At 55.8% G+C, this 26,918-nt stretch overlaps 2 protein-coding genes across 4 annotated transcripts; one reads left to right on the top strand and one right to left on the bottom strand.

Annotated features, from left to right (window-relative positions):
• The first annotated feature begins 231 nt into the window (after positions 1–231).
• On the top strand, positions 232–22,051 carry ABCC10 (ATP binding cassette subfamily C member 10). 2 transcript variants are annotated; one of them, XM_070418539.1, is made up of 22 exons: positions 232–310; positions 565–736; positions 3,712–4,924; positions 6,485–6,712; positions 7,523–7,679; positions 7,964–8,073; positions 9,846–9,925; positions 10,539–10,710; positions 11,832–11,930; positions 12,565–12,754; positions 13,499–13,576; positions 13,732–13,926; positions 14,325–14,478; positions 14,709–14,898; positions 17,444–17,787; positions 18,112–18,281; positions 18,764–18,924; positions 19,254–19,507; positions 20,459–20,604; positions 20,704–20,801; positions 21,038–21,150; positions 21,481–22,051. In XM_070418539.1, exons 2-22 carry the CDS (start codon positions 576–578, stop codon positions 21,632–21,634), a joined length of 4,467 nt encoding a protein of 1,488 aa, XP_070274640.1. In that variant the 5' UTR covers positions 232–310; positions 565–575; the 3' UTR covers positions 21,635–22,051. The 2 variants fall into 2 exon arrangements, 1 of the variants encoding a protein (XP_070274640.1); XR_011471871.1 differs by lacking the exons at positions 20,704–20,801; positions 21,038–21,150; positions 21,481–22,051 and adding an exon at positions 19,744–19,935 and having other exon boundaries at positions 20,459–20,538.
• DLK2 (delta like non-canonical Notch ligand 2) lies at positions 21,870–26,570 on the bottom strand. Of its 2 annotated transcripts, none has more exons than XM_070418541.1 (6): positions 26,306–26,570; positions 25,704–25,896; positions 25,376–25,439; positions 24,024–24,154; positions 23,436–23,580; positions 21,870–22,762 (listed from the first exon to the last, which is right to left on the bottom strand). In XM_070418541.1, exons 2-6 carry the CDS (start codon positions 25,777–25,779, stop codon positions 22,027–22,029), a joined length of 1,152 nt encoding a protein of 383 aa, XP_070274642.1. In that variant the 5' UTR covers positions 25,780–25,896; positions 26,306–26,570; the 3' UTR covers positions 21,870–22,026. The 2 variants fall into 2 exon arrangements, with proteins under 2 accessions (XP_070274642.1, XP_070274641.1); XM_070418540.1 differs by having other exon boundaries at positions 25,704–25,834; positions 26,306–26,382.
• Positions 26,571–26,918: the final 348 nt, after the last annotated feature.

The raw sequence follows: 26,918 nt of genomic DNA, 5'->3' as shown, positions 1-26,918 counted from the left end.
GTGCAAGTGTGCCCGGCCGCGGCGCGCCTGCATAGCGGCCATCCGAAGCCCCGCGCGGGGAGCGCCAGCGCAAAAGCGCTGTGAACGGGAGGGCGACCCGCGCCCGAGCAGAGCGGTCATCCGGCCTCTAGGGGGCGCCAGGCGAGCGTGGCGAGCAGCCCCTGCTGCAGCACGCTCCTCGGCCTCCACCGGTGCTCGGGATCTGAGATCCGGTGAAAAGCAAGTCTTCTGGCTACAGGTTCCGGATCTCACGGGCCCCCGGACGCCCGCCCGCTCTAGGCAGCCACACCGCCTCCCCTGGCCCCCTGAGGTAACGCGAGAACGGACGGGGTCTGGATTCTGGGAAGTTGCGAGGGGAGATCCCGGTTCAAGGGCGGGGTTGCAGGTCGGAAGGCGGCTGGGACGCGCTGTCAGTGCCGGCGGACACCACACTTCCTGGTCAGCGTCCCAGCTCCCCCGCTTCCCCAGCTCCCGGCGCCCTGCACGGCCCTCGCCCTCCGGGGCGCGGACTAACCCCTCTCTGGGAGGAACCTTCCCTCTCTCCACCCTTGGCTTTCCCCGCAGGTGAAGCCTCCATGGAGCGGCTCCTGGCCCAGCTGTGTGGCACCAGCGTGTTGCAGCCGCTTCCGGTGTGGGAGGGGGACACCACGGGCCACTGCTTCACCCAGCTGGTACTCGGCGCCCTGCCCCACGCGCTCCTCGCCGTGCTCAGTGCCTGCTATTGGGGGACCCCTAGGTGCGTAGAGACGGGGTGCACATACATCTGTCCGTGTGTGCCTGCAGACCTCTCCCCGAACCCACATCCACGCGGCAGTGTAACCAGAATAGTGAGGTCTCTGGAGTAGGGCAAACGTAGAATAAAATGTGAGCATACCACTTTGCAGCAGTGTGGCTGTTTTGGAGCAAGTTGCTTTTCTTTGATGAGAGGTTTAAATCAAGTCATGCATTTAAGCATATAGCGCCAGTGCATGGCACGTTTTTTAAAAATATGTTTTTATTTACTTTTGGAGAGAGGAAGGAAGAAGGAGAGAGAGGGGTAGAAATATGGATGAGAGAGAAACATGGATCAGCTGCCTCCTGCACGCCCCCTACTGGAGTTGGAACCTGAAACCTGAGCATGTGCCCTGACCTGGAATTCAACCAGTGACCTCTCGGTGCGTGGGAGGACGCTCAACCCATTGAGCCACACCACATTTTTAAAGGCCCGATGCATAGTAGAAATCATCACTTTTGTAGATTTTCAGATGTTCAAACACAACTGTCATGAATTAGAGGTGTGATTGGGTGAACAATGTTTTTAGCCAAAAAGGGTAACTTGTGTTCTAGTTGAGGGACCAGTTCTCACCTCTTCCATCTGTGAAACCTCGGTGTTCCTAGGCTAAGAAAAGCACATGTGCTCAGCTGGAGAGGAAGCAGTAGGCAAGAGAAAAGAGCAAAATTAAACCTTTACCCTGCCTGGGGTTGGAGCAATACGGTGCAGTTGCTAAACTCACCTTGGTTTTGTACTTAGGTCCTATATGGCTGTATAAGGCAAAGTTAGTCTTACTCTGGCGACTGACAAGGCAGGAGGGCAAGGTAGTCCCTGCCTGTGGGAGTCTTTAACCTGATGGATGGGATGTGTTCCTATCCAAGATGAATTAGGGAACTGATGAATCCCTCCTTAGGTAAGAGAAGCTTTGGGCTGGGAGGAAGCCTGTTTTGTCTCATGCAGAATGAGTTAAAAGAAAAGGGAGGGTTAGTCAGCACAGACACTCACAGTCTACTCAGAGGAGTATCTATTAAAAATTGATACAGTCCTTTGGGAACTCACAGTCTAAGGAAAAGGCAAGAAAGAATATTATGTAATCAATACAAATGGTGGTTATCTCACTTCATTCATCAAACTTTGTGTTTTTTTTTTATTGATTTTTTTACAGAGAGGAAGGGAGAGGGAAAGAGAGTTAGAAACACCGATGAGAGAGAAACATCGATCAGCTGCCTCCTGCACACTCCCTACTGGGAATGTGCCCGCAACCAAGGTACATGCCCTTGACCGGAATCGAACCTGGGACCCTTGAGTCCGCAGGCTGACGCTCTATCCACTGAGCCAAACCGGTTAGGGCTGTGCATTTTTAAAAAAGAGTTAGAAAGATCCAGAATCTCATACAGGAAAGGGCCTCAGAGAGCTTTGGGTCCAGAGTCTTCACTGCTCACTGTACTGATGAGGAAAATTAGGTGCATAGAGGGAAGGAGACTTGCCCAAGGTCATGAGACTGGTTGATGGCCAACTTGGAGCCAGTATATCGGCCTCCAAAGTGTTCTTTCCTCTGTTTCCACAGCTTAAGAAACAGATTATTAAAGGTTGACTTTTATTCCAATATAAACACCTTCATATTACTGATCATCTGAACTTTTTAAAGGAAATCTGAAGCATTTTAATCTACAATTAAACTTTTTCAGTAACCCACCCCTACCAACAAAGGAAATACAGCACAAGGACATGCGGTTAAGGTGAGGGGCTGCTTGAGGTCCCTCCACAATTGCAGACCCTCACCCAGCATCCTGGTCCCAAGGTCCTCTCTTTTTTTAATCCTCACCCAAGGATATGTTTCCATTAATTATTTTTTTATTGTCTAAATATATTTTTATTGATTTCAGAGAGGAAGGGAGGGAGAGAGAAATAGAAACATCAATGATGAGAAAGAATCATTCATCGGCTGCCTTCTGCGCGCCCCACACTGGAGATCGAGCCGCAACCAGGACATGTGCCCTGACTAGGAATTGAACTGTGACCTCCTGGTTCATAGGTTGATGCTCAACCACTGAGCCACGCCAGCCTGGCTTCATTAATTTTTAGAGTGAGAGGAACGGAAGGGAGGATAGGAGGGAAAGAAAACTAGAGAGAAAGAAAACTAGTGAGAAAGAAATATCAATCACCTGCCTTCCATATGTGCCCCAACGGTATCAAACCTGCAGCCTAGGTATGTGCTCTGACTGGGAATCAAACCTGCCACCTTTTGGTTACCGGATGATGCTCCAGCCAACTGAGCCACCCGGCCAGGGCTCAGCCCTCTTTTTCTATGAACTTTCAAGACATTCTGATATTCACTGTTGTAGGTGTGTTTTCCGATGCTTGATTTTTAATGCAGACAGAGCACCCTTTTGTTTATTAAAAACATGATTCCCATGCAAGAAGATATAGACAAAACCGGAAAGAGTTTTGCATTTCAGCTAAAGGAGTCACAGGAATGATTTATCCCACCCTCTACAACCACTGGAAAGACTGAGAGTAGATATTCTGAGGCATCATAACATTTAGGTTATAAGAGTATTATTCACCTAATAGTGTTTCAGGTGAACTTACGGGTTATTTTAGGTAGATATTTCTGTGAAAGTAAATACTCATCCTGAAGTGGTTATCAGTATGAAAATGTAGAATTTTTTTCTAATTAGAGCCTTCTTATTTTGTATGACCTTAACTCAAAACTGTTAATTTCTGTGGTGAAGAATGATCAAAAGTGGTGTGGGTAGATTAGAAAGTGGATTAGGTTAATCCAGGAAGACTTCCTGGGAGAAAAGGCCCTAGGTTCCTGGGTAAAGTGGGGTAGGAATAAGGTGCATAGAGCAGGAAAGGGAGTCGATTCCCTCCAGGGAAGTGAGTTATTGGAGGTCTGTCTGGGCCCTGAGTCAACCATGATGTGCCTCCTTTTCTGTTTCCCCCCTTATCCCCAGGAGTCCAGATTACAACCTGCCATGCAGTCCCGGCTGGCGCCTCCGACTCACAGCCTCCTTCCTGCTCTCCATCTTCCCACTGTTAGACCTCCTTCCAGCTGCTCTGCCACCAGGGGCAGGCCCAGGACCCATAGGGCTAGAGGTGCTGGCAGGGGGTGTGGCAGCTGTGGCCTGGATCAGCCACGGCCTGGCTTTGTGGGTTTTGGCTTGTTCCCCTCATGGCCACTCCCGAGGGCCCTTGGCCTTGGCTCTGGCTGCCTTCCTGCCAGCCCCAGCCCTAGTGCTCACCCTGCTGTGGCACTGCCAGCGAGGCACACTTCTGCCCCCACTTCTCCCCGGGCCTCTCTCCCGCCTCTGCCTTCTCATCCTGCAGCTGGCTTCCCTCGTGGCCTACGGACTAGGCTGGGCAGTCCCTGGTCTGCCGCGGGGACCCTGGGAGCCCCTCCTGCCCGAGGGACAGGAACCTGAGATAGCCGAAGATGGAGAGAGTTGGCTGTCACGTTTTTCCTATGCCTGGCTCGCACCCTTGCTGACCCGTGGGTCCCATGGAAATCTCCAGCAGCCCCAAGACATTTGCCGCCTTCCCTACAGGCTGCACCCATCCTACCTGGCCCGTGTCTTCCAGGCACACTGGCAGGAGGGGGCCCAGCTGTGGAGAGCCTTGTATGGGGCCTTTGGGCGGTGCTACTTGGCACTTGGACTGTTGAAGCTGGTGGGGACCATGCTGGGATTCTCAGGGCCCCTGCTGCTATCCCTACTGGTGGGCTTCCTGGAGGAGGGGCAGGAGCCCCTAAGCAATGGCCTGCTCTATGCCTTGGGGCTCGCCGCCGGGTCTGTGCTGGGCGCCGTGCTGCAGAATCAGTATGGGTATGAGCTACGGAAGGTGACACTTCAGGCACGGGGAGCCGTGCTGAACATCCTGTACCGCAAGGCTTCACAGCTGGGTCCCCGACGTCCTCCTGTTGGGGAGGCCCTCAACCTCCTAGGCACTGACTCTGAGCGGTTGCTGAACTTTGCTGGGAGCTTCCATGAGGCCTGGGGCCTGCCCCTGCAGCTGGCCATCACCCTCTACTTGCTGCACCAACAAGTGGGGGTGGCCTTCGTGGGTGGTCTGATCCTGGCCCTGCTGCTGGTTCCTGTCAACAAAGTGATTGCCACTCGCATCATGGCCAGCAACCAGGAGATGCTACAGCACAAGGACACGCGGGTTAAGGTGAGGGGCTGCTTGAGGTCCCTCCACGATTGGAGACCCCCACCCAGCATCCCGGTCCCCAGGTCCTCCCATGCACAGCCTGAGGGAGGGAGTGTGACCTAGAACTTGAGAGCTCAGACTGGAGAAGGACATGGGTGCACATCCCAACTTTGCCAGGTACTAGTTTAATCACCTCAGGAAAGTCACTTAACCTCTTTGGGCCCCCATTTCCTCATCTGTAAAATGAGGGTAATAGTTTGCCTCATAGGGTCATTGTGAGGTTCCTATGAGGTGATGCTTGGTACGGTGCCAGTCACAAAATAAGCCCTAAATAAATGGGGCTCATTGGTAATATTATTAGTTCATGCAGTCCTAAGCAGCAACCCTAGGAGGAAGGAAGTAACCTGTCTGGGACCAAATGAGTTTTTAGTGATAGAGCCAGGACCCGAGTCTCCTCCCTCCTCATGTAGGGCCCAGACCACCCCATGGCTGCATGTGGAGAAGCCCAGGGGAACCCCAGCTGCCTCTTAGAGGTGGGCTCTGCAGAAGGGAGTAGTTCACTTTCCCACCGGGCCAGCTCCAGGTGTTAAGCATCTGGCTGAGTCAGTTCTGGGTTTTTCAGTGATTGTAGGTACCTCTACAGAGGGGATGGTAGGCCTGGAGGTCCATACAGCACAATTGTCAACATCTTTTTTTTAAATACATTTTTATTGATTTCAGAGAGAAAGGAAGAGGGGGAGAGAGAGAGAGATAGGAGCAATGATGAGAGAGAATCATTCATTAGATAACTCCTGCACGCCCCTCCTGGGATCAAACCCGCAACATGGGCATGTGCCCTGACCAGGAATTGAACTGTGACTTCCTGGTTCATAGGTCGACGCTCAACTGAGCAACACTGGCCAGGCAGTTGTCAGCATCTTTGGTGCTAACGGAGAGGGGGCTGTCCCTGATAGCTGGTTATAGCATGAGGCCTTTTTTCCTACTCGTGACCGATGAGGTCTCCAAGGCCATCTGTGCAGGCTCCCAGTGCCTCTGTGGCTTGCAGGCTGTGGGTGTATAACAGGATCCAAAGAGTTCCTCTGGCCCTTGCCCATCTTGCCTGGGCCCCTCTGCCCGTCTAACCCCAGGCTGTGGTGTGGCCTCCTACATCTGTATTCTCCTACCGGCATAGTTCCCATACCACCTAAGCCATGGGCCAGACTGGTGACCAGCCCGAGAAGCCCTTATCTCCTGGCTTTGGGAAGCAGTCCTTCCTCCCTCATCTAATGAAGAATGCTTGTACCAGTGTGGTAACCCTCTGCACTTTCCACCAGCTCATCTCTTAGGGGGGCCCAGCTCTGACCTGTCCCCAGCTGGAGTGTATGGAAAAGTAAAAGACGGGGAGGGGAAGCAACCCAAGTTGAAAGGGTTTCAGGACAGGACTTACAGAAAGAGCTGAGGTGAGGAAGAAAACCAGGGCTAGGAAGTATCCGGAGGCTCAGGGTAGTCAGCATCCTCTACTCCGAGCCTGGGGAAGACGAGGCAGAGGAGACACACGAGAAGTGTCTCCACCTCACACTGCTTTCTTGTTCCTGTCCTTAGCTCATGACAGAGCTGCTGAGTGGCATGCGGGTCATCAAGTTCTTCGGGTGGGAGCAGGTGCTGGAGGCCCGAGTAGAGGCCTGGCGGGCTCAAGAGCTGGGGCGACTCCGGGTCATCAAATACCTGGACGCAGCCTGTGTGTACCTGTGGGCTGCCCTGCCAGTCGTCATCTCCATTGTCATCTTCATCACTTATGTCCTCCTGGGGCACCAGCTCACTGCCACCAAGGTAAGGACTCGGGGAGGGGGCAGGGAGGATGGAGGGAGACAGCAGCAAGAAGACGGCAGTGGAGTGGGGAGGGGCCTCAGCCGGTGGTTCTGGCTGGGAAGGAGGGAGGAGGATCCCTGGCTGCCTTTTCTGTTCCAACCGAGGGGAATTCTCTGAAGGGACTTTTGCTGGGGCCTCAGATATGTAACCCTTCCCTCTGTGAAGGAATTCCTTTTTTCCTCTCCTCTTTCTTCCCACCTTCTGGTCAGGCCCAAGCTCTGTTAGGTCCTTTTTTTCTCATTTTGATGGCCTTGGAGAGGGAAAAAAATCCATGATCCTGTGCTGCTTCTGCCCCGGGCCAGAAGCTTACTACTTAGAAATTCTGAGAAGGTCTGAGAATGGGCTAGGCTGGTGGTTGGCAAACTGCGGCTCGCAAGCCACGTGCAGCTCTTTGGCCCCTTGAGTGTGGCTCTTCCACAAAATACCACGTGTGGGCGCGCATGTACAGTGCGATTGAAAGTTCGTGGCCCATGTGCAGAAGTCGGTATTTTGTGGAAGAGCCACATTCAAGGGGCCAAAGAGCTGCATGTGGCTCACGAGCCGCAGTTTGCTAACCACTGGGCTAGGCTGTGTGCCTCAGGTACAACCTGGATCCCTGGAGGACCATCTGGGATTCTTGGAATGGCTACCTTTGCCACCTCTGATCCAAGGATTGTCCAACCAGCCCCTCAGTTCTGCTGCTGCCCTGTTCTTCCCTCCGCAGACCCGTCCACAGGGCCACCCATACGGCAGGCCTTCAGATGCTTCACAACCCTCCCCCCTCAACCCTAGGTATTCACGGCCCTGGCACTGGTACGCATGCTCATTCTTCCTCTCAACAACTTCCCTTGGGTGATCAATGGCCTCCTGGAGGCCAAAGTGTCCTTGGACCGGATCCAGCGTTTCCTCGACCTTCCCAACCACAACCCCAAGGTCTACTACAGCCAAGGTAATGGGGAGCGAGAGGGTAACACCTGGCACAGGTGAGGAGGGAACTGTAGCCCCCTGGGCACTGCACATAGATGCTACCAAGAGAAGCCAGAGGCGACAGGGTCCAGGTAGAGCAGGTGGCTATTTCCTGGGGGAGAATCCGCAGACCGAGATGGAGGCTGAATTAGCCCTCGGCAGGTAGATATGGGACAGGCAAGCTAACGGCATGCCCCTGGTTTACCCGCCCCTAGCAGGTAGGTGGTGGGTTAGAAGGCCAAGCTGAGTGGCTTCTTCCCTGTTCAGATCCCCCCACAGAGCCATCTACAGTATTGGAGCTGCACGAAGCCCTGTTCTCTTGGGATCCAGTGGGAGCCAGCCAGGAGACCTTCATCAGGCACCTTGAAGTGAAGAAGGTTCGTTGCCATTGGTCAGACAACCTAGGAGAGTCCCCAGGCTAATAAGGAAGATGGGGACTCAGTGACAGATAAGCAGGGATGGAGCCCATCATGGCTAGATGGCCCTGTAGCTCTAAATCCCGAGGGGAAGACTGGAGAGGTTTTGGTGAGCAGGCTGTAATTGAGGAAGAGATGCCACCTCGTTGAATGTCATTCCTCCCCACACAGCTTTTACGTAGTCACATCTCTCTGTGGTCTTCAGACAGCTCACACCCACCCAGTCCAGACCAGCAAGTGTTTTGTCTCCTGGATCTTCCATGTCCGCTAGAGGGTATCCAGTTCAGAACCGACCCCAGAGCTGATCCAGCCCCCAGGCTGAGCCCCGGGAAGAGACCCAGCAGCCCCTTCTGAAAAGGATTTTGCAAATGAGAGAGATAGTCCTTTCTTTAGCTTGGCAAAAGGAATCACAACCTGCGGTTCACACCAGGACATACATTCGCACAGAAGCGCTTGAAAGAACATTACTGGTAGCACAGTGACTCCTGTTTACCCCAGTCCTGTTTTCATGGTCCCCTGACCCCATCCAACCCTTTGCCCCACATCTCAACCCCGCATTCTCTGGTGGTGGCTGAACTGTCTCCACCACATTTGGCTCAGGTTTCCGGCTTGGGCTGTATATTTTGTTTTTCCTCTTAGTTCAGGCAAGATAAGGCTGGAATTTTTTTTTTTTATATATTTTATTGATTTTTTACAGAGAGGAAGGGAGAGGGATAGAGAGTTAGAAACATCGATGAGAGAGAAACATCGACCAGCTGCCTCCTGCACACCCCCTACTGGGGATGTGCACGCAAACTAGGTACATGCCCTTGACTGGAATCGAACCTGGGACCTTTCAGTCTGCAGGCCGACGCTCTATCCACTGAGCCAAACCTGTTAGGGCAAGGCTGGAATTTTTCAAAGGAATTTTACTAATGTGTCAGTTGGGGCTTTTTTGGATGTAAGTGGTAGAAACCCACTGGAGCTATCTTAAGCAAACAAGAATGTATAGTAAGGATATGCAGATGAATTGCAGAATCCGAAAGCAAGCATGCAGCTCCGTCTCAGGAGCAGCCCAGAACCAGGCCTCGACTTGCAGAGAGCTCTTCCCTTCTGTCCGCTTTTCTCTCTGCTTGCCTCGTTTTTCTCTCTCCGTGGATCCACTCTGCACTGAGCAGAAGATGTCAGGCAGAGAGCCCTCCTACTTGCCGCTGTAGCCAGAAAAAGGGAGCATTCCCAGGGGAGGGGCTCACGTTGGTTTGGTGCCTACCGTAGATGAGTCAGAGTCTTGGCTGGCTGGGGAGCGGGGGAGGGGGGCTCATCACAGACAGAGCTTCTGGGAGCTCTGCCTCTTCCTAGAGAAGGATTTTTTTTTCTTTTTGCACAGGGAGATAGCTCAATGAATGTGTGTTACAACTAAGAAATGAAGGGAGCGCACCAAATTTTAAACTGCAGATGACAGAAATAGGCACTTCTGAAACACTGCGATTTGCCCTGAGATACAGAAGTCCAGCCACAGGTGGACTTAGCCAGCCCAGCATCCAGGCCCCAAAGCCTGGAGTCCCTTCCTCCCCTCTCCCCATTCTGGGATGCCTGCCTCAGAGCTTTCCTTGGAATTTCTTAGGCTTTGTCCCTCATGGCGAATTCTTTCCCTACAGATTCACTGGGGCCTAGAGAGAAGCCTCCGTGGGATGGTTAGCAGCCCGGGGCCTCAGGAGGCAGACCCGGCACTTAACTGTGTGGATTTTTTGCAGGGTCTCCTGGTGGGCATCGTGGGGAAGGTGGGCTGCGGGAAGAGCTCACTGCTGGCCGCTATCGCGGGGGAGCTCCACAGGTAAGCAACCTCTAGCGTCCCCATCCTCAGCTCTGCCCTCAGCAACACTTACCTAGCCCCTGCTATGTGGTGGACCTTTTCTAGGGGCCAGAGATGCCAAGTGAAGAAGACATAGTCCCTCTCTTGGGAGAGGTTTCAGTCTGGAAAGGGGGAAACTCTCAAAAAAGTGAGTTCTCATCGTTATCACACCAGAGAGTTACAAGTGCTATATTAGTGAGTGAAGAAATAAATGGAAACATCCAGCATCAGCTGCTCCTTGAGAATATGTGGTTGTGCGGGGAAGGGGTCCAGAGAAGAGCCGAGGCGTGAAGGAGGCTTTCTTCTTTTATGCTTAAGTCAGGGTAGTGGCCATGCTCTCTTCTGAGCTTCTGAGAACATCTAGTTGTGACAGCTGCTTGGCTTCAGTCAGAGAGCAGGTTTCCCCTTCCCCATCCAGAAAGAGCCCACAGCCTCATTTAGGACTTCGTGGCTGCCAACCCAGAGAGCCATGTGACATGAAGGGGGACCCTGTGTAGAAGACAGCAGTCTGGAAAGGCTTCTTGGAGGCAGGGGCTGGGCACAGAGAGACTCAGTCTGGAGTCGGCCCCCATGCTGCCGGCCTGGCTCTCTGCAGGCTGCGTGGACGCGTGGCATTGTGGGACCTGTCCAAAGGCTTCGGCCTGGCCACTCAGGAGCCCTGGATCCAGTTTGCCACCATCCGAGACAACATTCTCTTTGGGAAGACATTTGATGCCCAGCTGTACAAGGAGGTGCTCGAGGCCTGCGCCCTCAATGACGACCTCAGTGTGAGTGCCTGGCCCTGGAACCTCTTGGCCACCTGTGTGCTCGTGTCCCTGACACCTCAAACCAGAGACTTACTCTGGGAGGGGGTGGCTTCCACTCAGACATCACTTACCTAGGACTGGCCATCAGGCTTTGCTCCTCCCAGAGTGTGAGCTGGGGGAGGGAGGGGGACGGGGCTCCACATAGCCGCTGGGGGGACCCTGAGTCTCCTGGGGCTAGGGAAGGATTCCCTGTGAGGCTGAGATCTTATTCAAGAGACCCTCCCTTACCTCCCAGTGGGAAGACTTGGGAGAGTCAAGGTTACTGTAGGGAAGCCCGGAGAACCCTTTAGGTCCCCCACATCCAGAGTACTAAATTTAGGGGGGATGAGATTCCGCATTTCTCCCATGACTTCCCCACCCAACCCCCATATCCCTGCGGGACTGCCGTCACCACTCCCCTGTCCAGGTAAATGTGGCACTTTGCTGGAAAGGAGGACCTTTGACTATGACCATGGGGCATCCTCTGTCCATCTATTGCTTACTTCTTCATCAAGCATCTATAGCAAATGTCTACCAGGAACTGTTCTAGGCAGTAAGAAAAGAGGAACAGCAAAGCTTTTTCCTTGGACTCACCATCGGGTGGACCACAGGTGCCTCCTCTGGTGTTGGGACCCCTTAGCTAAGGAGGTCACTCGTGGGGCCACAGCAAGCCTCGAGGTCACTCCTTGAAAAACCTTCACAGTCTTCACGTTGAGTTTGCCCATCACCACCCTTGCCTGTTAGAAAGGTGCGGCACTGTGATGGAGTGGCTAAGAGTCTGTGCTCGGGTCCCGCCCTCGCGAGGTGTGGAACAACCTTGGGCAAGGTGGTGAGTCTGAGCTTTGATCTCCTCTGTGGAAAGGAAATAATGCCATCTTCATAAAGTTGTCATGGAGATTGGATGAGATGATGCCTGTAAAGTGCTAAGCACATAGTAAATGCTCAGTAAATGCCAGTTGTTACAGCTTATTCCCTCTGGCTTGCTCCCTCCCACCCCCAATTCAAGACCAGTCTTTTCAAGCTCCCTGACTCATTTCTATGCAAAGGGATAGGAAATGGGGTAGAAAGTATTGGGGAGCTTGCTCAGAGGCCTGTCCCATCAGATCCTTCCTGCTGGAGACCTGACAGAGGTGGGGGAGAAGGGTGTGACGCTCAGCGGGGGACAGCGGGCCCGGATTGCCCTTGCTCGTGCTGTCTACCAGGTAAGCTAACGATGCGCAAGTCCAGAGCCTTGGGAGCTTAGCCGGAGGGTATGGGATATTGTCATCAGCATCTGGTTCCCCCTCACCCATGCTCCTGAGTTGGTAGTTCCTTTACCCCATTCCCCTTTTGCAGATTCAGGGCAGAATTAAAGGCCCTTTAAAAACTATTATGTGCCCTGATCTGGCCAGTGTGGCTCAGTTGATCGAGCATCTTCCTATGCACCTAAGGGTCACCAGTTTGATTGCCGGTCAGGATGCATGCCCAGGTTGTGGGCTGATCCCAAATTAGGATGCATGCCAGAGGCCGATCAATATCTCTCTCTCTCTCTCTCTCTCTTTCTCCCTCCCTCCCTTCCTCTTTAAACATATTTAAAACATAAACAAAAAACCTATTATGTGGCTTGAGGCACTGGGACCCAGCAAAGCTAAGCATTGGCCCTGGGGCACTGGCCTTGTTTGACTGGAGGGAAGTCCACCTCAGGTCTCACCTCTTTCTCGCTTGCTTGAGGGGTAGCGCCCAGAGTTCCTCTGAACCGTCTTCTCTGAGTCCCTCAAGATCACGTCCTAGGAGAGGTCTGGGTTCTGGCCAGAGGACCTGGGACTTGGTGTCCATGGTGCCCCTACCACTCTCTAGGAGAAGGAGCTCTATCTCCTCGATGACCCTCTGGCTGCTGTGGATGCAGACGTGGCCAACCACCTGCTGCACAGGTGCATCCTGGGGGTGCTGAGCCACACCACGCGGCTGCTCTGCACCCACCGCACCGAGTACCTGGAGAAGGCTGACCTGGTGCTGCTGCTGGAGGCCGGGCGCCTGGTCCAGGCGGGTAATGTGGGCTGCCAGGGCCGGAGCCCGGCCCGTGAGGGACCACCTACCTGGGTGTAACTGGGGAAGAGGGACAGATGGATTGTCAAGTGCGGACTCTGCCACCCTCCATGTGTGGCCTGGGCCCAGCCATCCTTCTGTCTCATGGGAGCCCCTGTCCTGCCTTCACAGATGTGAGTAAATGGAGAGCAGGAGGGAAAGCAGCACGCCGCAAAATGCCAGTGGACTGGGGACTTGGGCTTTGTGACCGAGTACATTGGGAACTTACAGTCCCTGGACCTCTGAGAACAGTCTGATGTCCATGGAGAAGAGGAAGCAGTTTTAGAACAGTCTTTTTTATTTAAAAAAAAAAATCCTGAAGGATTATTATCCAGAGGGGCATGACTGTCTGCAGGTTCACTGGGAGAGAAGCAGGAGGAAATGAGGCTCCACCAGAGTGTTGGGAATTTTGTGAGCCGTCAGGAAAAAGCTTGGTGGCACTGAGAGGTGACGCTGGGCAGAGTGCTCACGGGGCTATGACTCTCCCAAGGGCGGACGTTTTCTGTCTGTGCTGATTGGGCTCCTGACACAGAGGGTGGACTTGATGGTCCTGCCCAGAGTCTCGGGGTCTCAGACAGAGCCCTGCCAGAGTGGGACCAACGAGAAGGGTGGTGGGTGAGGGGGCGGGTGAATTGACACACATTTTTAGAAAAACCTAGTATATTTCTGGAACAGTCCCCTCCTAATTTCACCTGCTACCTTGCAGGGCCTCCCTCTGAGATCCTGCCATTGGTACAAGCTGTCCCCAAAGTCTGGGCTGAAGATGGACAAGAGTCTGACTCAGGTACGGCCCAAGAATGACAGGAAGTGGCTTGCTCCTCACCACAAGACAGTAGGCATACGGTTTTCACAGAGCTTGCCTGTCTCTCTGAAACACTGAGGTTTTCAGCTGTCATCCTGCAAGCTGTCATCCCCCCCTGACCTCCTCGATCCTTCCAGCCACAGCACAGTCAGTATGGAGCCCAGAGAAAACAAAGGAGGGGCTGGAGGTGGAAGAGAGCGCATCTGGCCGCCTGCTGCAGGAAGAAAGCAAGAAGGAGGGCGCTGTGGCCTTCCACGTGTACCGAGCTTACTGGAGGGCCATCGGCCTGGGCCTGGCCCTGGCCATCCTCTCCTCGCTGCTCCTCATGCAAGGTAGGAGTAAACCCCGGACCCCTTATCCCACCCACAGCCTAGTCTTCTAGGTGCATCACAGCCTTCCCTGTGGACTAATTCTTACAAAGCCCAAGACTCACCAGACATGGACGACAACCGAGACAATAGGCCTGTCCCCGGTTCTGAGAGAGTCCCAGAAGCCAGACAGATGCACTCTGTAGCCATCTTCGGATCTGCCCCATTCTGCAAATTTGAGATCAAGCTCCCCGCAGACCTGTGGAGTGATAGACCCAGGAGAGAAGCGCACACCAGGGAGGACCTGGAATAGTGGCAGGGTGGGAGGGCCAGCAGGGTGAAGGAGAGAACTAGTCAGGGGCAGAGGATTCGGATAAAGGAGGTGAGTCTCTCACAGCTTTCTCTTTCCTGTCCCCACCCAGCCACAAGGAACGCTGCTGACTGGTGGCTCTCCCACTGGATCTCTCAGCTGAAGGCAGACAAGAATAGCTCCCAGGAGGTGTCAGTCCAGACCCCCCCGGACCCTGCTGGGCTCCTCTCTCCCCAGCTGCTCCTCTTTTCCCCCAGAAGCTTCTAGTGAGTGACTGGGGCTGGGAGCAGGCCCAGCGCTCTCAGAGTGGTTGCCAGACAGGGAGTGAGAGTTGGGTGGGGGGAGGCGGGGTGGGGGAGGCAGGAGAGTAGGGCTGGTGTTCCCGGGGCTGTCTCTCTGGAGAATGGGGAGAGGTAGTGTAGGGGAGGAGGTGGCCCCCCCACCCCCCCGAGTGGCTCTACTCTTGGTGGCCCACAGCCTCCTCCCCACCACCCAGCACCTCAGTGTTCCTGCTGCCCAAAGCTGCCCCCAACGGCTCCTCAGACATCCGTTTCTACCTCACCGTGTATGCGACCATTGCTGGTGTCAACTCCCTCTGCACCCTCCTCCGGGCAGTGCTCTTTGCAGCGGGCACCCTCCGGGCAGCCGCCATCCTGCATCGCCGCCTGCTGTGTCGAGTCCTTCTGGTGAGGGGATGAGCGGGTGGGCATGGCATGTGGGAGCCCTCCCTATACTTGGGCTCCATCGAGGGCCCCATCCTACTTCCTAGTCCTCAGGAGAATCTAGCCCCTCACAGATGAGTGCAGCACTTGACAGCTTGTGACCTGGAAAGGCTGAGAGCAGAGGGGCTGCCTGGGTTCAGACCCAGCTACTTAACCTACAGCTTCCTCCGCTGTCACATGGGGAGAGAGGGATCGCACTCAGAGTCACTTCCGATCCGGACTTCTAAAGGGCTGAGGGTTGAGCTAAGCACCCCTTAGTCCATGCGAAGACCCTTTTGTGTTTTACTTATTTATCTATCCATCCCTTTTTCTGCATACCCTATCTGCATTTCCCCTACTTTCCTTGAAAAGCAACATTCTAATTGTGTTTAATGTGTATCTTTTTGGGGTTTTTTTTGTGTGAAATGCCCGTTTTGTGTTGTATTTTTATAAGTGAAATTTTGTTTCTTTCGGTTTATATTTAGGGCTGTTTCTAAGATCCATCCTGGTTGCTATGTGTATATCTATTCTAGTCTTTTGCCTATCCATAGACTTAGTATGGGGATAAATTAATTGGTTATGGAAAGTGCTTAGGATAGCCCTAGCCAGTTTGGCTCAGTGGATAGAGCAGAGGTCCTCAAACTACGGCCCGAGGGCCACATGCAAATACAAATATTGTATTTGTTCCCGTTTTGTTTTTTTACTTCAAAATAAGATATGTGCAGTGTGCATAGGAATTTGTTCATAGTTTTTTTTTAAACTATAGTCTGGCCCTCCAACGGTCTGAGGGACAGTGAACTGGCCCCCTGTTTTAAAAGTTTGAGGACCCCTGGGATAGAGCATCGTCCTGCAGACTGAAGGGTCCCAGGTTTGATTCCGGTCAAGGGCACATGCCTGGGTTGCGGGCTCAATCCCTAGTAGGGGGCGTGCAGGAGGCAGCCAATCAATGATTTTCTCTCATCATTGGTGTTTCTATCTCTCTCTCCCTCTCCCTTTCTCTCTGAAATCAATAAAAATATTTTTTTAAAAAAAAAAGAAAGAAAGAAAGTGCTTAGGATAGTGCCTGGCACATACTAAATGCTCAATTGGCAATTATTATTAATGTTATTGTTACAAAGCCCATTCTTATCTGTTGTCTTATTTGGACCTCATAATTACCCTGTGAGGTAGGTATTATTGTCCCTATTTTACAGATGAGGAAACTGAGGCTCTGAGAGTGTCAGTGACCGAGGCAAGGCTGTTTCCCTAGAGAGCAGGCCATGCACCCAGTCCATTGCCTGTCAGGGAGCAGCTGCCTACTGTTCTGCCTCTTCTCCGGAGCCAAGGAGGGGACATCTTCAGGCTGCGAAGAAATTCATTTCTCTTACTCTGGCTTCGAAAGATACTTCAGAAAGTCCTTCAACCTAGTCTCCTGCCTTAAGATAGGACTGTCGCCCAAGTAAAGACAGAGAGTTGGGGGACAGAGAAGGGGAGAGGGGGCTGCCCTTGAGACTGTGCCTCCCAGTAGTCGTCCCGATATCTGGCAGTCACTGAGCCCTTCTCCATGCCAGGCAGCCTGTGCTGAGCACCTGGCTGCTATATATATGCCTTTAATCCTACCGGCAGCCCTGTGAGGTGCAGTTCTATTAGTCTCGTTTTTTTTTCATGATTGATTTAGAGAGAAACATCAGTTTGTTGTTCCATTTATTTATGCGTTCATTGGTTGATTCTTGTATGTGCCCTGACTGGAGATGGAACCTGCAACCTTGGCGTATTTTTAAAAAATATATTTTCATTGATTTCAGAAAGAAAGGGAGAGAGAGAGGGAGATAGAAACATCAATGATGAGAGAAAATCATTGATTGGCTGCTTCCTGCATGCCCCCCACTGGGGATCAAGCTCGCAACCCAGGCATGTGCCTTGACTGGAATCAAACCTGGGACTCTCCAGTCCGTAGGCCGACTCTCTATCCACTGAGCCAGACTGGCGAGGACATCCTTAGATAATGCTCTAAGCAACTGAGCGACCCAGCTGGGCTTTTATCCCCATCTTTGAAATGAGGAACAGGGGCCTTTAAGAGATTGAGGGGTTTCACATCTAAGTGGCAGAGCTGGAATCCCAGCCGCAGTCTGACTCCAGAGCCTGAATGCTACCATGAGACAGTACTGACTTGGACCACTAACCTCACCACTCTGTCCAGCCCTGGGCAATCAGGATGTTCCTCCTGACATCTAACTGAAGCTCACTCACTGGCCTGAAGTCCCCATATTCTGGAGAGGGACGTAGGCATGTCTAGCACAGGGGTAGAAGAGTGGCCAGCATGGCCTTTCAGGGTCACCACTGGCCAGAGGGACAGTCTCTGTCCTTTGTACCCTGCGATAGTCTTCCTCCTGGCCCCACCTTTTCCTCCTTTCTGCTCCCAAACTCTGGAGACACTTTACTTCCTTCCAATTCTCTACCTTGGACCTTCCTCTCCCCACCTCCCCCAGGGTGGCCCCCAACCCCTTTTGTGCCAGACCCTGCCCTTGCTCAGCCACATCCCTTCTCCCAGGCACCCATCACCTTCTTCGACTCCACGCCTATGGGCCGGGTCCTAAACCGCTTCTCCTCTGACGTGGCCTGTGTGGACGACAGCCTGCCCTTCATCCTCAACATCCTCCTGGCCAACGCGGCAGGCCTGCTGGGCCTCCTGGCTGTGCTGGGCGCCGGCCTGCCCTGGCTGCTGCTGCTGCTGCCGCCTTTGAGCATCATCTACTACCGCGTGCAGCGCCATTACAGGGCTTCCTCGCGGGAGCTGCGGCGTCTGGGCAGCCTCACCCTGTCTCCACTCTACACCCACCTGGCCGACACCTTGGCCGGCCTCCCAGTGCTCCGGGCCTGCGGGGCCACTGACAGGTGTGTGGAGTCTGCCTCTCCCAACCAGAGCAAGGGTGTGAGGTGCTGGGGGGAGGGGGCAGAGGATCCCCCTTAAGAAGAAAAGCACATGGGAGAGAGTGGCTGCAGGTCTCCTGAGAAGGGAAGGCACTAAGGGAAAGAGGAAAGAGACAGAAAAAAGGGCTAGTGGGCAGACTCCCTGTGACAGACCGCACTGACTTCTCCGTACCCTCAGGGAGGCCTGTGGGGGTGCTGATCAGCTCCCAGAAGAAGGCGTTCTGTGGGGGAGTCTGGGCAAGTGATTGCAACAGTGGGTGGCCTTGCTCCCCCCCTGACCTCCCCCAGGTTTGAGGAGAAGAACCAGAGGCTCCTGGAGCTAAACCAGAGGTGCCAGTTTGCTTCCAGTGCCACGATGCAGTGGCTGGACATTCGGCTACAGCTCATGGGGGCCGCAGTGGTCAGTGCCATCGCAGGCATCGCCCTGGTGCAGCACCAGCAGGGCCTCGCCAACCCAGGTACCACCCGGGAGCCTTCACTCGCCTCAGAAGCATGCGACTCCCATCCCCTGCCCCATTTCCCCCACCTTCCCTCTCCCTGCACCGCCCCCCAGCATTTTCACCTGCCACTCAGGGTCCCTGTGAGTATGTGTCCTAATTCTCCTGCCCCTTATTTTAGAGTTGAGGACACTGAGTCTCAAGAAGTGACTTTCCCAGGTGATGCTGGATCTGGTACTAGACCCAGTCTTCTGATCTCTGCCCCTGCCCTGCTCCCCCCATCCCAGCACTCTGCCAGGCCCCCCGTCCTCCCTCAGAGCCTCTGCGGACCCACTCCACTGCCTGGCATCTGGCGTCCTGTGGCCCTGGGTCTGCTGCTGGCATCTTCCCGCTTCTCTGGGGCCTCCTTTCAATGCCCGCAGTCCGCAGCTTGAGATTCTCCCGTTCGGCCTCAGTCCTCCCCACCAAGCCTCCCCTAGTGCCTGGTGTTCCTCTCCTGCCAGGACTGGTGGGCCTGTCTCTGTCGTATGCCCTGTCCCTGACGGGGCTGCTCTCTGGCCTGGTGAGCAGCTTCACGCAGACAGAAACCATGCTGGTGAGCGTCGAGCGGCTGGAGGAGTACTCCTGCGACCTACCCCAGGAGCCCCAGGGCCAGCCGAGGCAGGTAGGCCTGCACCTGTGCCCCGGGCCTGGGCACTGGAACCCTGAAGGACCCTCCCAACGGCCAGTCATTCCCCAGGTTCTTTTCCTTTCACTCCTCGCCATCTTTCTCAGCTCCTCCAATGTCCCCGCACGATCTCCCCTTCCTTCACTGTGTCCCTCATCTTGTGTCTGTTCTCCCATCTCTCCTTCATGTGTCCTCATTTCCCCCACCTTCTCTCTCACGCCATCCATTTCTCCTCATTCCCCCTCCTTCCACTCTCCATCCCCCATTCTCCCCATGTCTCCCCGTCTCACCCGTCTCCTCCACCTCCCACCCACGAACCCCACCAGCTAGGCACTGGCTGGCTGACGCAGGGGAGCGTGGAGTTCCAGGATGTGGTGTTGGTGTACCGGCCAGGGCTGCCAAATGCCCTGGATGGGGTGACCTTCTGCGTGCAGCCCGGAGAGAAGCTGGGCATCGTGGGCCGCACGGGCTCTGGAAAGTCGTCCCTGCTGTCAGTGCTCTTCCGGCTGCTGGAGCCCAGTGCGGGGCGAGTGCTCCTGGACGGAGTGGACACCAGCCAGCTGGCGCTGGCCGAGCTCAGGTCTGAGGGAGCGAGGAGAGGAGAACCAGACTTCTGGCACATAGAGGAAGCCTAGCCGAAAGGCTTTCCATAGACTCGGGGCAGCAGGGTCGATTGTGGGGAGAAGGCAGGCAGCAGGCAAGGATGGCGAGCTCCCGGTGCTCGCTACCCTCAGGTCCAGGGATGTAGCTGTGGTCTCAGGTCTTTAATCTGACCCAGGCCCACCTTTCCAGCTTCATCTTTCTTGTACTTCCCAGCATACACCTTGCACTCTAGATCAATGGCCACTGCGTCCTGAATCAGAGCCTCCCGGTGCTGTGCCCAAGATAGTCATTCTCTCGGCCCTCAGGCTTGGCAGGTGATGCCCAGGGCACTCGAGACCTGGGCCAGTTGCCCCTGGCAACAAGAGGCCACATCTGGTGCTAAACAACTCCCCCCACCAGCCCCAGGTTAGCCTAGTGTCATTTTCTCTGATGTGGAAAAGGTAGAGGAGCTCTGTTCCAAAGCCTATTATTGATCCCAGGCCCTGGCCCTGCCTTTCCTCCCTTCTCTTCTAACTTGTGGTGGCCTTGCATTATAGCTCCACCATATGGCTCCTCAGGACCCTATTCCAGGCCCTCCAATCTTGACGCATCCCCTCCCTACCATTCAGACTCTCTACTCATTCCTCGCCACCACGGCTGTCGCAGTGACTGCTGGAGTCAGTGCCACACCGCTACCCCAGTCTTGTGTTGTAGCTTAGTGAGATGGAAGCTCCTGAAGGACAGAGGGTGGGCCTTTGGTTTCTCTCGTGTCCCCATGGCACCTGCATGGTTCTGGGAACACGCTGAGCAGCGGGGGAGCTGAGTGAGGGTTATGTTCAGGGCTCCTCCCCAAGCTTCTCTGGAGGTGTAGACCTATAGCTAAAACCTGTGCTGGGCACAGAAGTGACCACATCTCCAGCCTAGACCCATGTCCCTCCTTGTCCCCTAGGTCCCAGCTGGCTATCATCCCCCAGGAGCCCTTTTTGTTCAGTGGGACTGTCCGGGAGAACCTGGACCCCCGGGGCCTGTATGAGGACAGGGCCCTGTGGCAGGCTCTGGAGCAGTGCCACCTGAGTGAGGTGATCGGGTCCATGGGTGAGTACCAGGCCCGACCCTGCAGGGTGGAGGAGGAGGGAGCAGGGAGGTGGCAGAGAGAGACCTAGGACCCAGGGGTGAAGATGCTGTGCCTTGCAGGTGGTCTGGATGGTGAGCTGGGCGAGGGGGGCCGGAGCTTATCCCTGGGGCAGAGGCAGCTGCTGTGTCTGGCCAGGGCTCTCCTCACAGATGCCAAGGTAAGGTGAGAGGAGGAGACATTCGAGAGGGCTGGGAAGAAGGCAGGGGCATGTGAGGGGTGAGGGAGTGAGTAGGGAGAAGTCTCAGAGGACCAAGTTAGTTTTTCTTTTAGAGCTGGAGGTGGGGAGCTGTGGGCTGGGCTGGGCCCCGCCGGAAGGCGGGGGCTGGTGCTTGGGCAGGAGCCAAGGGTAGCCCTCTTCTCTGTCCTCCTGCCCACCCCCTCCACATGGTCCAGATCCTGTGCATTGATGAGGCCACGGCAAGTGTGGACCAGAAAACAGACCAGCTGCTCCAGCAGACCATCTGCAAACGCTTCGCCAACAAGACAGTGCTAACCATTGCCCACAGGTGTGCAAGCATCCGGCATGAGACTCCAATCAGGGGACATAGTGTCAGGGACGCCAGGGGCTAGAGCCCTAGAGAGTCCAAACTTCCATGAACCTCAGCTCCTCATTCTCATAGCACATTGTCTGAAGGCATCTGTGGTCCCCAGCACAGAGCCGGGGTAAAGCCTGGGGCAGAATTATGCTGTCTAGGGGAGGAGAGGAGGGAATGTGGGTCAGCTTCCTGGTTGAGGGCAGCGGTCGCCAACCTTTCGGACCTCATGGACCACCAGTTGGTGACCGCTGCTTTACGGTACTGCCCTCCATCCTCCACTGACCACCTCCTCTCACACAGGCTCAACACCATCCTGAACTCTGACCGGGTGCTGGTGCTGCAAGCTGGGAGGGTCGTGGAGCTGGACTCCCCTGCCGTCCTGCGCAACCAGCCTCACTCCCTGTTCCAGCAGCTGCTGCAGAGCAGCCAGCAGGGAGCCCACTCCTCCCCCTGAGGACCCCACCCCCCGGGGTGGCCCCTGTCTCGCCCTCTGCTGGGTGGCTGCAGAGCTGTTTGTTTACATTCTCCTCCATGGCTCTACCTCACTGGCACTCTCCCGGGGGGAGGTGTCATGGGTTCCTCTCTGAGAACCAGGCTTAAGGCAAAGCCCCAAGGGTTCCCCAGAATCAGGCCTCTGCTCAGCCCTCATCAGTGACGCCAGGCAGGTTTTTCTGGAAAAGGAGTCCACTTATAACTTCATAGTTTTATTGAATAAGATTCCCATCTTACATTCTGTGTATTAAAAAAATAATATTTCTTGTGTGAAGCTGCTGAGGGGTGGCAAGTGAGGACCATTCCAGTCTGAAGGACAGAGGAGGTGGAGACGGCACAAAAGCCCCACCGCCATCACAGTGCCGTGGTCTTTCCAGGCTCAGGGGGCAGGTCAGGTGGCAGGGGGAGCCCTGCAGGCAGCATGCTGACCTGACATTCTTGGTCCTGGCGAGCTGGGGCGTAGTGCGGTGCAGAGTAGCAACAGGGTCCAGGGGGACAGACACCCCGGCGCCAGGCCCTCAGGGTCAGCAACACCGTGGACAGGACCAGGGTGGCAGTGAGGGCCCCGAACACCACCACGGCCACCAGGCTAGACTCACCTAGCCTGGCCTCTTGCCTACGCACCACCTCCTTCACTGAGATGCGCAGCAGGCCAGCCCCTGCGCTGTGGGGGACAGGCCCCGTGGCAGGCACCACCATAGCCGAGGTGGGCCCCAGGGGCATGTCTGCCATGGTGGCAGGGGCTGGGCCAGGTAAGACGAGCTCACAAGTCTTGCCGCCATAGCCGCTGGGACAGAGACAGTCGAAGTCATGGACCCGGTCCCGACAGCGGGCCCCTCTCTGGCATGGGCGGCTGGCACAGTCATCCAGGTTGATGGTGCAGAAGCGTCCAGCAAAGCCCTCAGGGCAGAGGCAGGAGAAGCGGTTTATGCCATCCAGACAGGTGGCGCCGTTAGCACAAGGCCGCATCAGACAGTCGTCCACATTCACCTCACAGTGGGCACCCACAAAGCCTGCCAAGCAGCGGCACGTGAAGTTGAGGGCAAAGCCCTGGTCGTCCTGGCACTGGCCGCCATTCTGGCACGGGGAGCTGGGGTGGAGGTGGGAGAGGGCTTTGATACGGACTCACACCTGCAGGGTAGCCTAGGTCAGCATCCTGACCACTCCGCCCACCCCCCTCCCAGCAATGTCACCTTGAGTCACATTCCGAGCCTCCAATATCTCCTTTTAAAAATGGGAATGGAAGTAGCTTCCAGCTTCCACATTGTGAGGGTTAAATGAGATAACCAACATCAAGCAGTTAGCATGGGGCCTGGCCCAGAGGCAAGGCTCTCAGGCCTGACACAGAAATGAGGGCAGACCCCGCCCTACAGGCCCATTTCCTCAGGCACACATGAGGCTAAGCCTGCTGCTAGAACATCCTTAGGGGCCACAGGGGCAGCTTTCCTGGGAGGATGAGGGGAGTCCAAGGTCTTCAACCCCTCCCCACCCCGCCCCCCCCAACAGCCAGAGCAATCACACATTGATCTGTTACATCTGTAGTTCCTATAGATTTTTGTTGAAGAAATGGCCCAGATGGTATAAAAAAGCTGAGAAACCCGGAACTACGGACACTGGCAAGCTGGGGTTTTATCCTCCGGGGCCCCCAGTGGGGCTTCTGACCCTCAGCCCTGTTACTTCATCACCAGCCTCCCAACAGTCCTGCCTCCTTCTGTCACCAGTTCTCACCTAACCTTGAACTCACCCCACGGGGCCATACTCACCCTGCCTGCTCACAGGGTCCAGTCTTGCGCTCACAGTCCCGTCCGTGGAAGCCTGGTGGGCACACACAGTGGTACTCGCCGCCCCCATCATATACGCACTGGCCTCCATTCCGGCAGGGGGACTGCGTGGTACAGATGTGCTCATCTACAGAGGAGACAGGGAAGGTTCTGGGATAGCCCCTTACATCTGGCACCCAGACCTGCCCAGGCCCCACCTAAGGCTCTGTGGGTGCAGCTCATACTGCAACCCCCACCCCCACCCCAGCTGGTATGTATGGTGGGGAAACAACACTGAATTCGGAATCAGGAGGCTCCTAGCCCTGGCAATGTCAGTCTGTCTCAGTGACTTCAAGCAAGTCGTAGCTCATCTATGAGTCTCAATTTGCTCATCTGTAAAATGAGTACCATTTTCCGCAGCTGCCTTGCCTATCTCATGGGGTTAGGTTAAGGGTCAATTCAGACAGCAGATAGGTATGAAGTCTAAAATGATCTAATGTGTTTGGGGGCTGGACACAATAAATAGGAGTTGATGTTCTTTCAAGACACATGGGGTCTCCAGACCAACAGCCGCCCTCTCTACTCCCCTACCTTTGTCACAGAACTTGCCCGCCCAGCCACCATGACAGATGCACTGCCAGGGCTGGTGGCAGGAACCATGCTGGCAGCCAGGCATCCTCACACAGCGCTCACAGTGCAGCCCCTCCCAGCCTGGGTCACACCTGATGGGGAGAAGCACAGGGTCAGGGCTCTGGGTGGGGGATGTGAGGAAGTGGAGGCAAGACCAGAGCATCTCGAAAACAAGACATGACAGTCCCCAAGGGAAGCAGGCCCATCCGAGATAGGTGTGGGCTGTGCAGATCATCTGACACCAGCACTCAAGTCTTGGTTCTGCCCTTTGTCTAATCCTTATGAGCCTTCGTTTCCTGATCTGTAAATTGGGAATGCACTTTCCAGGGATGTGTTGAGGAAGAAGCTAAGATGATTGTAAATACTCCCAGTATCAGTCCTGGCATATCTGAGACTCAAAATGTGTGTTGTTTTTAAAAGAGTGCCCTTGATTCCAGGGCAAAAGCCTGACCTGTGTTTTTTTTAATCCTCACCCAAGGAGTGAGGATACTTTTTCCATTGACTTTCAGTAAGAGTGGAAGGAAGGGGAGAGGGAGAGAGAAACATTGATGTGACATAAACACATCGATCGGTTTCCTCCCACACAGGATCCGATGGGGACCAGGGATCAAACCTGCAACCCAGGTATGTGCCCTTGGCTAGGAATTGAACCCATGACTCTCCGGCAGGCCTGCACTCTAACCACTGAGCGTCCTGCTAGGGCCTGACCTGTTTTTTAAAAAAAGCCTTCCATCCTTGAGTCCAAAACACCCCCAGCTTCTCCAGCAGCTAGCCCTGACAGTAATTTCCTCATGTCCATCCAGACACATTTCCCTCCAGCTATTGGATTTGCCCCCACCCCCACCCCCACCCCAGTGAGTCAATTACTCAAATTCATCAAGACAGATCCTCTTCCATAAGGTCTTCTCCCCGGCAACCCGCCCAGCAGCCTTTCTTTTATAGGCCAAACCAATTCTCTTTATATCTTGCCTATCTCTCCCTTCCCTCCAGGCTCCCACTCTCCAGACGCTCTCAAGCTCCAGGCCTTTCTCCTAGTCTTGAGGAGGAATGTTACAGAATTCCTGGGTCAGATTTGGGAGAGTAAAACGGCGGGGAGGCAAAGGCTGGAAGAAGGAAGAGTCAAGGCAAAGGGGAGTGGGGGGGGGGGGGCGGCCAGTCTGCCCTGTGTGCCATGGGGGCGGGGGGGGGGGGGGCGGGGGGGAGAACAGTAGAGTCTTAAGGCCCTAGACACACTGCCCTGGGGCTTGACCTGGTTTTGGTTATGGGCTGGGAAGAGAGGAGCAAAGGGTTTAGGAGCACGTGCTCAGAGGTACCTGCAGGAGCCGTCAGGCGCACAGCAGCCGTGGGTCAGGTCACAGTGGGAGCTGCAGTCATCGGCTGCAAGAGATGGATGTGGGAGGGGTGAGCCCGGGTCCGGGTTGGGCTCCCTGAGATGCTGGGCTGGGGAGGGTGCGGGGCCCCAGTAATTGGGTGGGCTCAGCTCTGGGGCAGGGCCGAACAGACACTCGTCCAAGGGATGACTTGGGTCTCACCGACCCCGCGGGTCCGAGCGGCTGCAGTGCCGTCTCTGGCCGGCAGAGGTCAACGTGCAAGCGGGGGACGTCGGGAGAGGGCCGCGACCTGCGTCCGGGGTGCGCTCACCTACGGCATGCTGAACCGGTGCCCCCAGGACGCACAACAGGCACATGAGATGCAGGCAGCGGCAGCCGCTGGGCATGGTCAGCGCCGGCCCCAAGAAGGACGGACGGATGGAAGGCCGTACGTGCGGACACCTGTGGGACGGCACAGGCTGGGAGGCGGTCGGGTGCGGAGATGAGCTGCACGGATTGCGGTTCTGAGCGATAGAAGCCGAGGGGGAGCGGGGAGTCCGGACAGAAGAAGGGGGTGAAGGCAGCGGCCGAGCGGGGGCGGGGAAGGGTTGAACCAGCGAGGGGGTGGGTGACACGGCCCGGAATCAGGCTCTGTGGGAAGAAGCTAAAGGATGGGCAGCGTGGAGGGGCCGGGGCTAGGGGCGCAGCAGAACGGAGGAGCCCGTGGGATGGGGATCGCGCCGAGGGGAGGCCTTGAGCACGGAGCGGACGCGGGGTCTGGTTCCCAGCAGCGAGCAGTCTCCGACCCCACTCCCGACTTCAACCAGGACTTGCCCCCTTCCCGTCTCAACCGCGCGCGGCTCGGCCGCGACGCCGGCCCTGGAGTCCCCGAGCGCCCCTCGCCCTGAGCGCCCCTGCCCTCGCCGTCCTCACCTCGGGCTGCGAGGCGGCGCGCTCCGGGCGCAAGGCGAGGCCGGATCCGACGGGCTCCGCCGTGGGGCCGAGCTGGGGCGCGGGGCCGCCCCTAGCGGGCCTCGGGGCCGGGCGCCGAGGCGGCTGCCATGAGAGCCGAGCGCTCCGGAATCTGGGGCTCAAGGCGATCCCGAGCGGCGGCGGCGGCGGCGGCGGCGGCTGCGGCGGCAGCGGCAGCTCCTCGTGCGCGCTCGGGCGGCCTGCCAGGGGCGGCGTGTGCCGGCCGATCCCTCCTCCCCACTCCACTCCCCGGCCTGCCGCCGGCCCGCCCCCGATCCTCCGGCGTCCGCCGCCCACCCCCACCCCCCACCCCCGGCGGCGCGCAGCTCACGCCTCTTCTGGGAGCTCGGCGCTCGCCCCTTTCCCCGCTGTGGCTCTCTCCCCTGGGCCCCCACCCTCCGCTGCCACCTAACCTATCCGAACCTGGCTTTCCTCATCGAAAGGAGGAAATTACGGGAATCTAAATGAGAGGAGACTGCAAGTGCCGGCCAGATGTGCGCAGCCCGATTATTCTCCCACCGCGAATCGCAGCCTGGCTGACCTGCGCCTCTCACCCCCGCCCCACCTCTGTTCT

Source organism: Myotis yumanensis, unplaced genomic scaffold (assembly GCF_028538775.1).
Source record: "Myotis yumanensis isolate MYYU_CA2020_CCGP unplaced genomic scaffold, mMyoYum1.0.hap1 SCAF_6, whole genome shotgun sequence".
Classification (NCBI taxonomy): Eukaryota; Metazoa; Chordata; class Mammalia; order Chiroptera; family Vespertilionidae; genus Myotis; species Myotis yumanensis.
The sequence above is the reverse complement of the archived record's forward strand: the minus strand, read 5'-3'. Positions and strand labels throughout refer to the sequence as shown.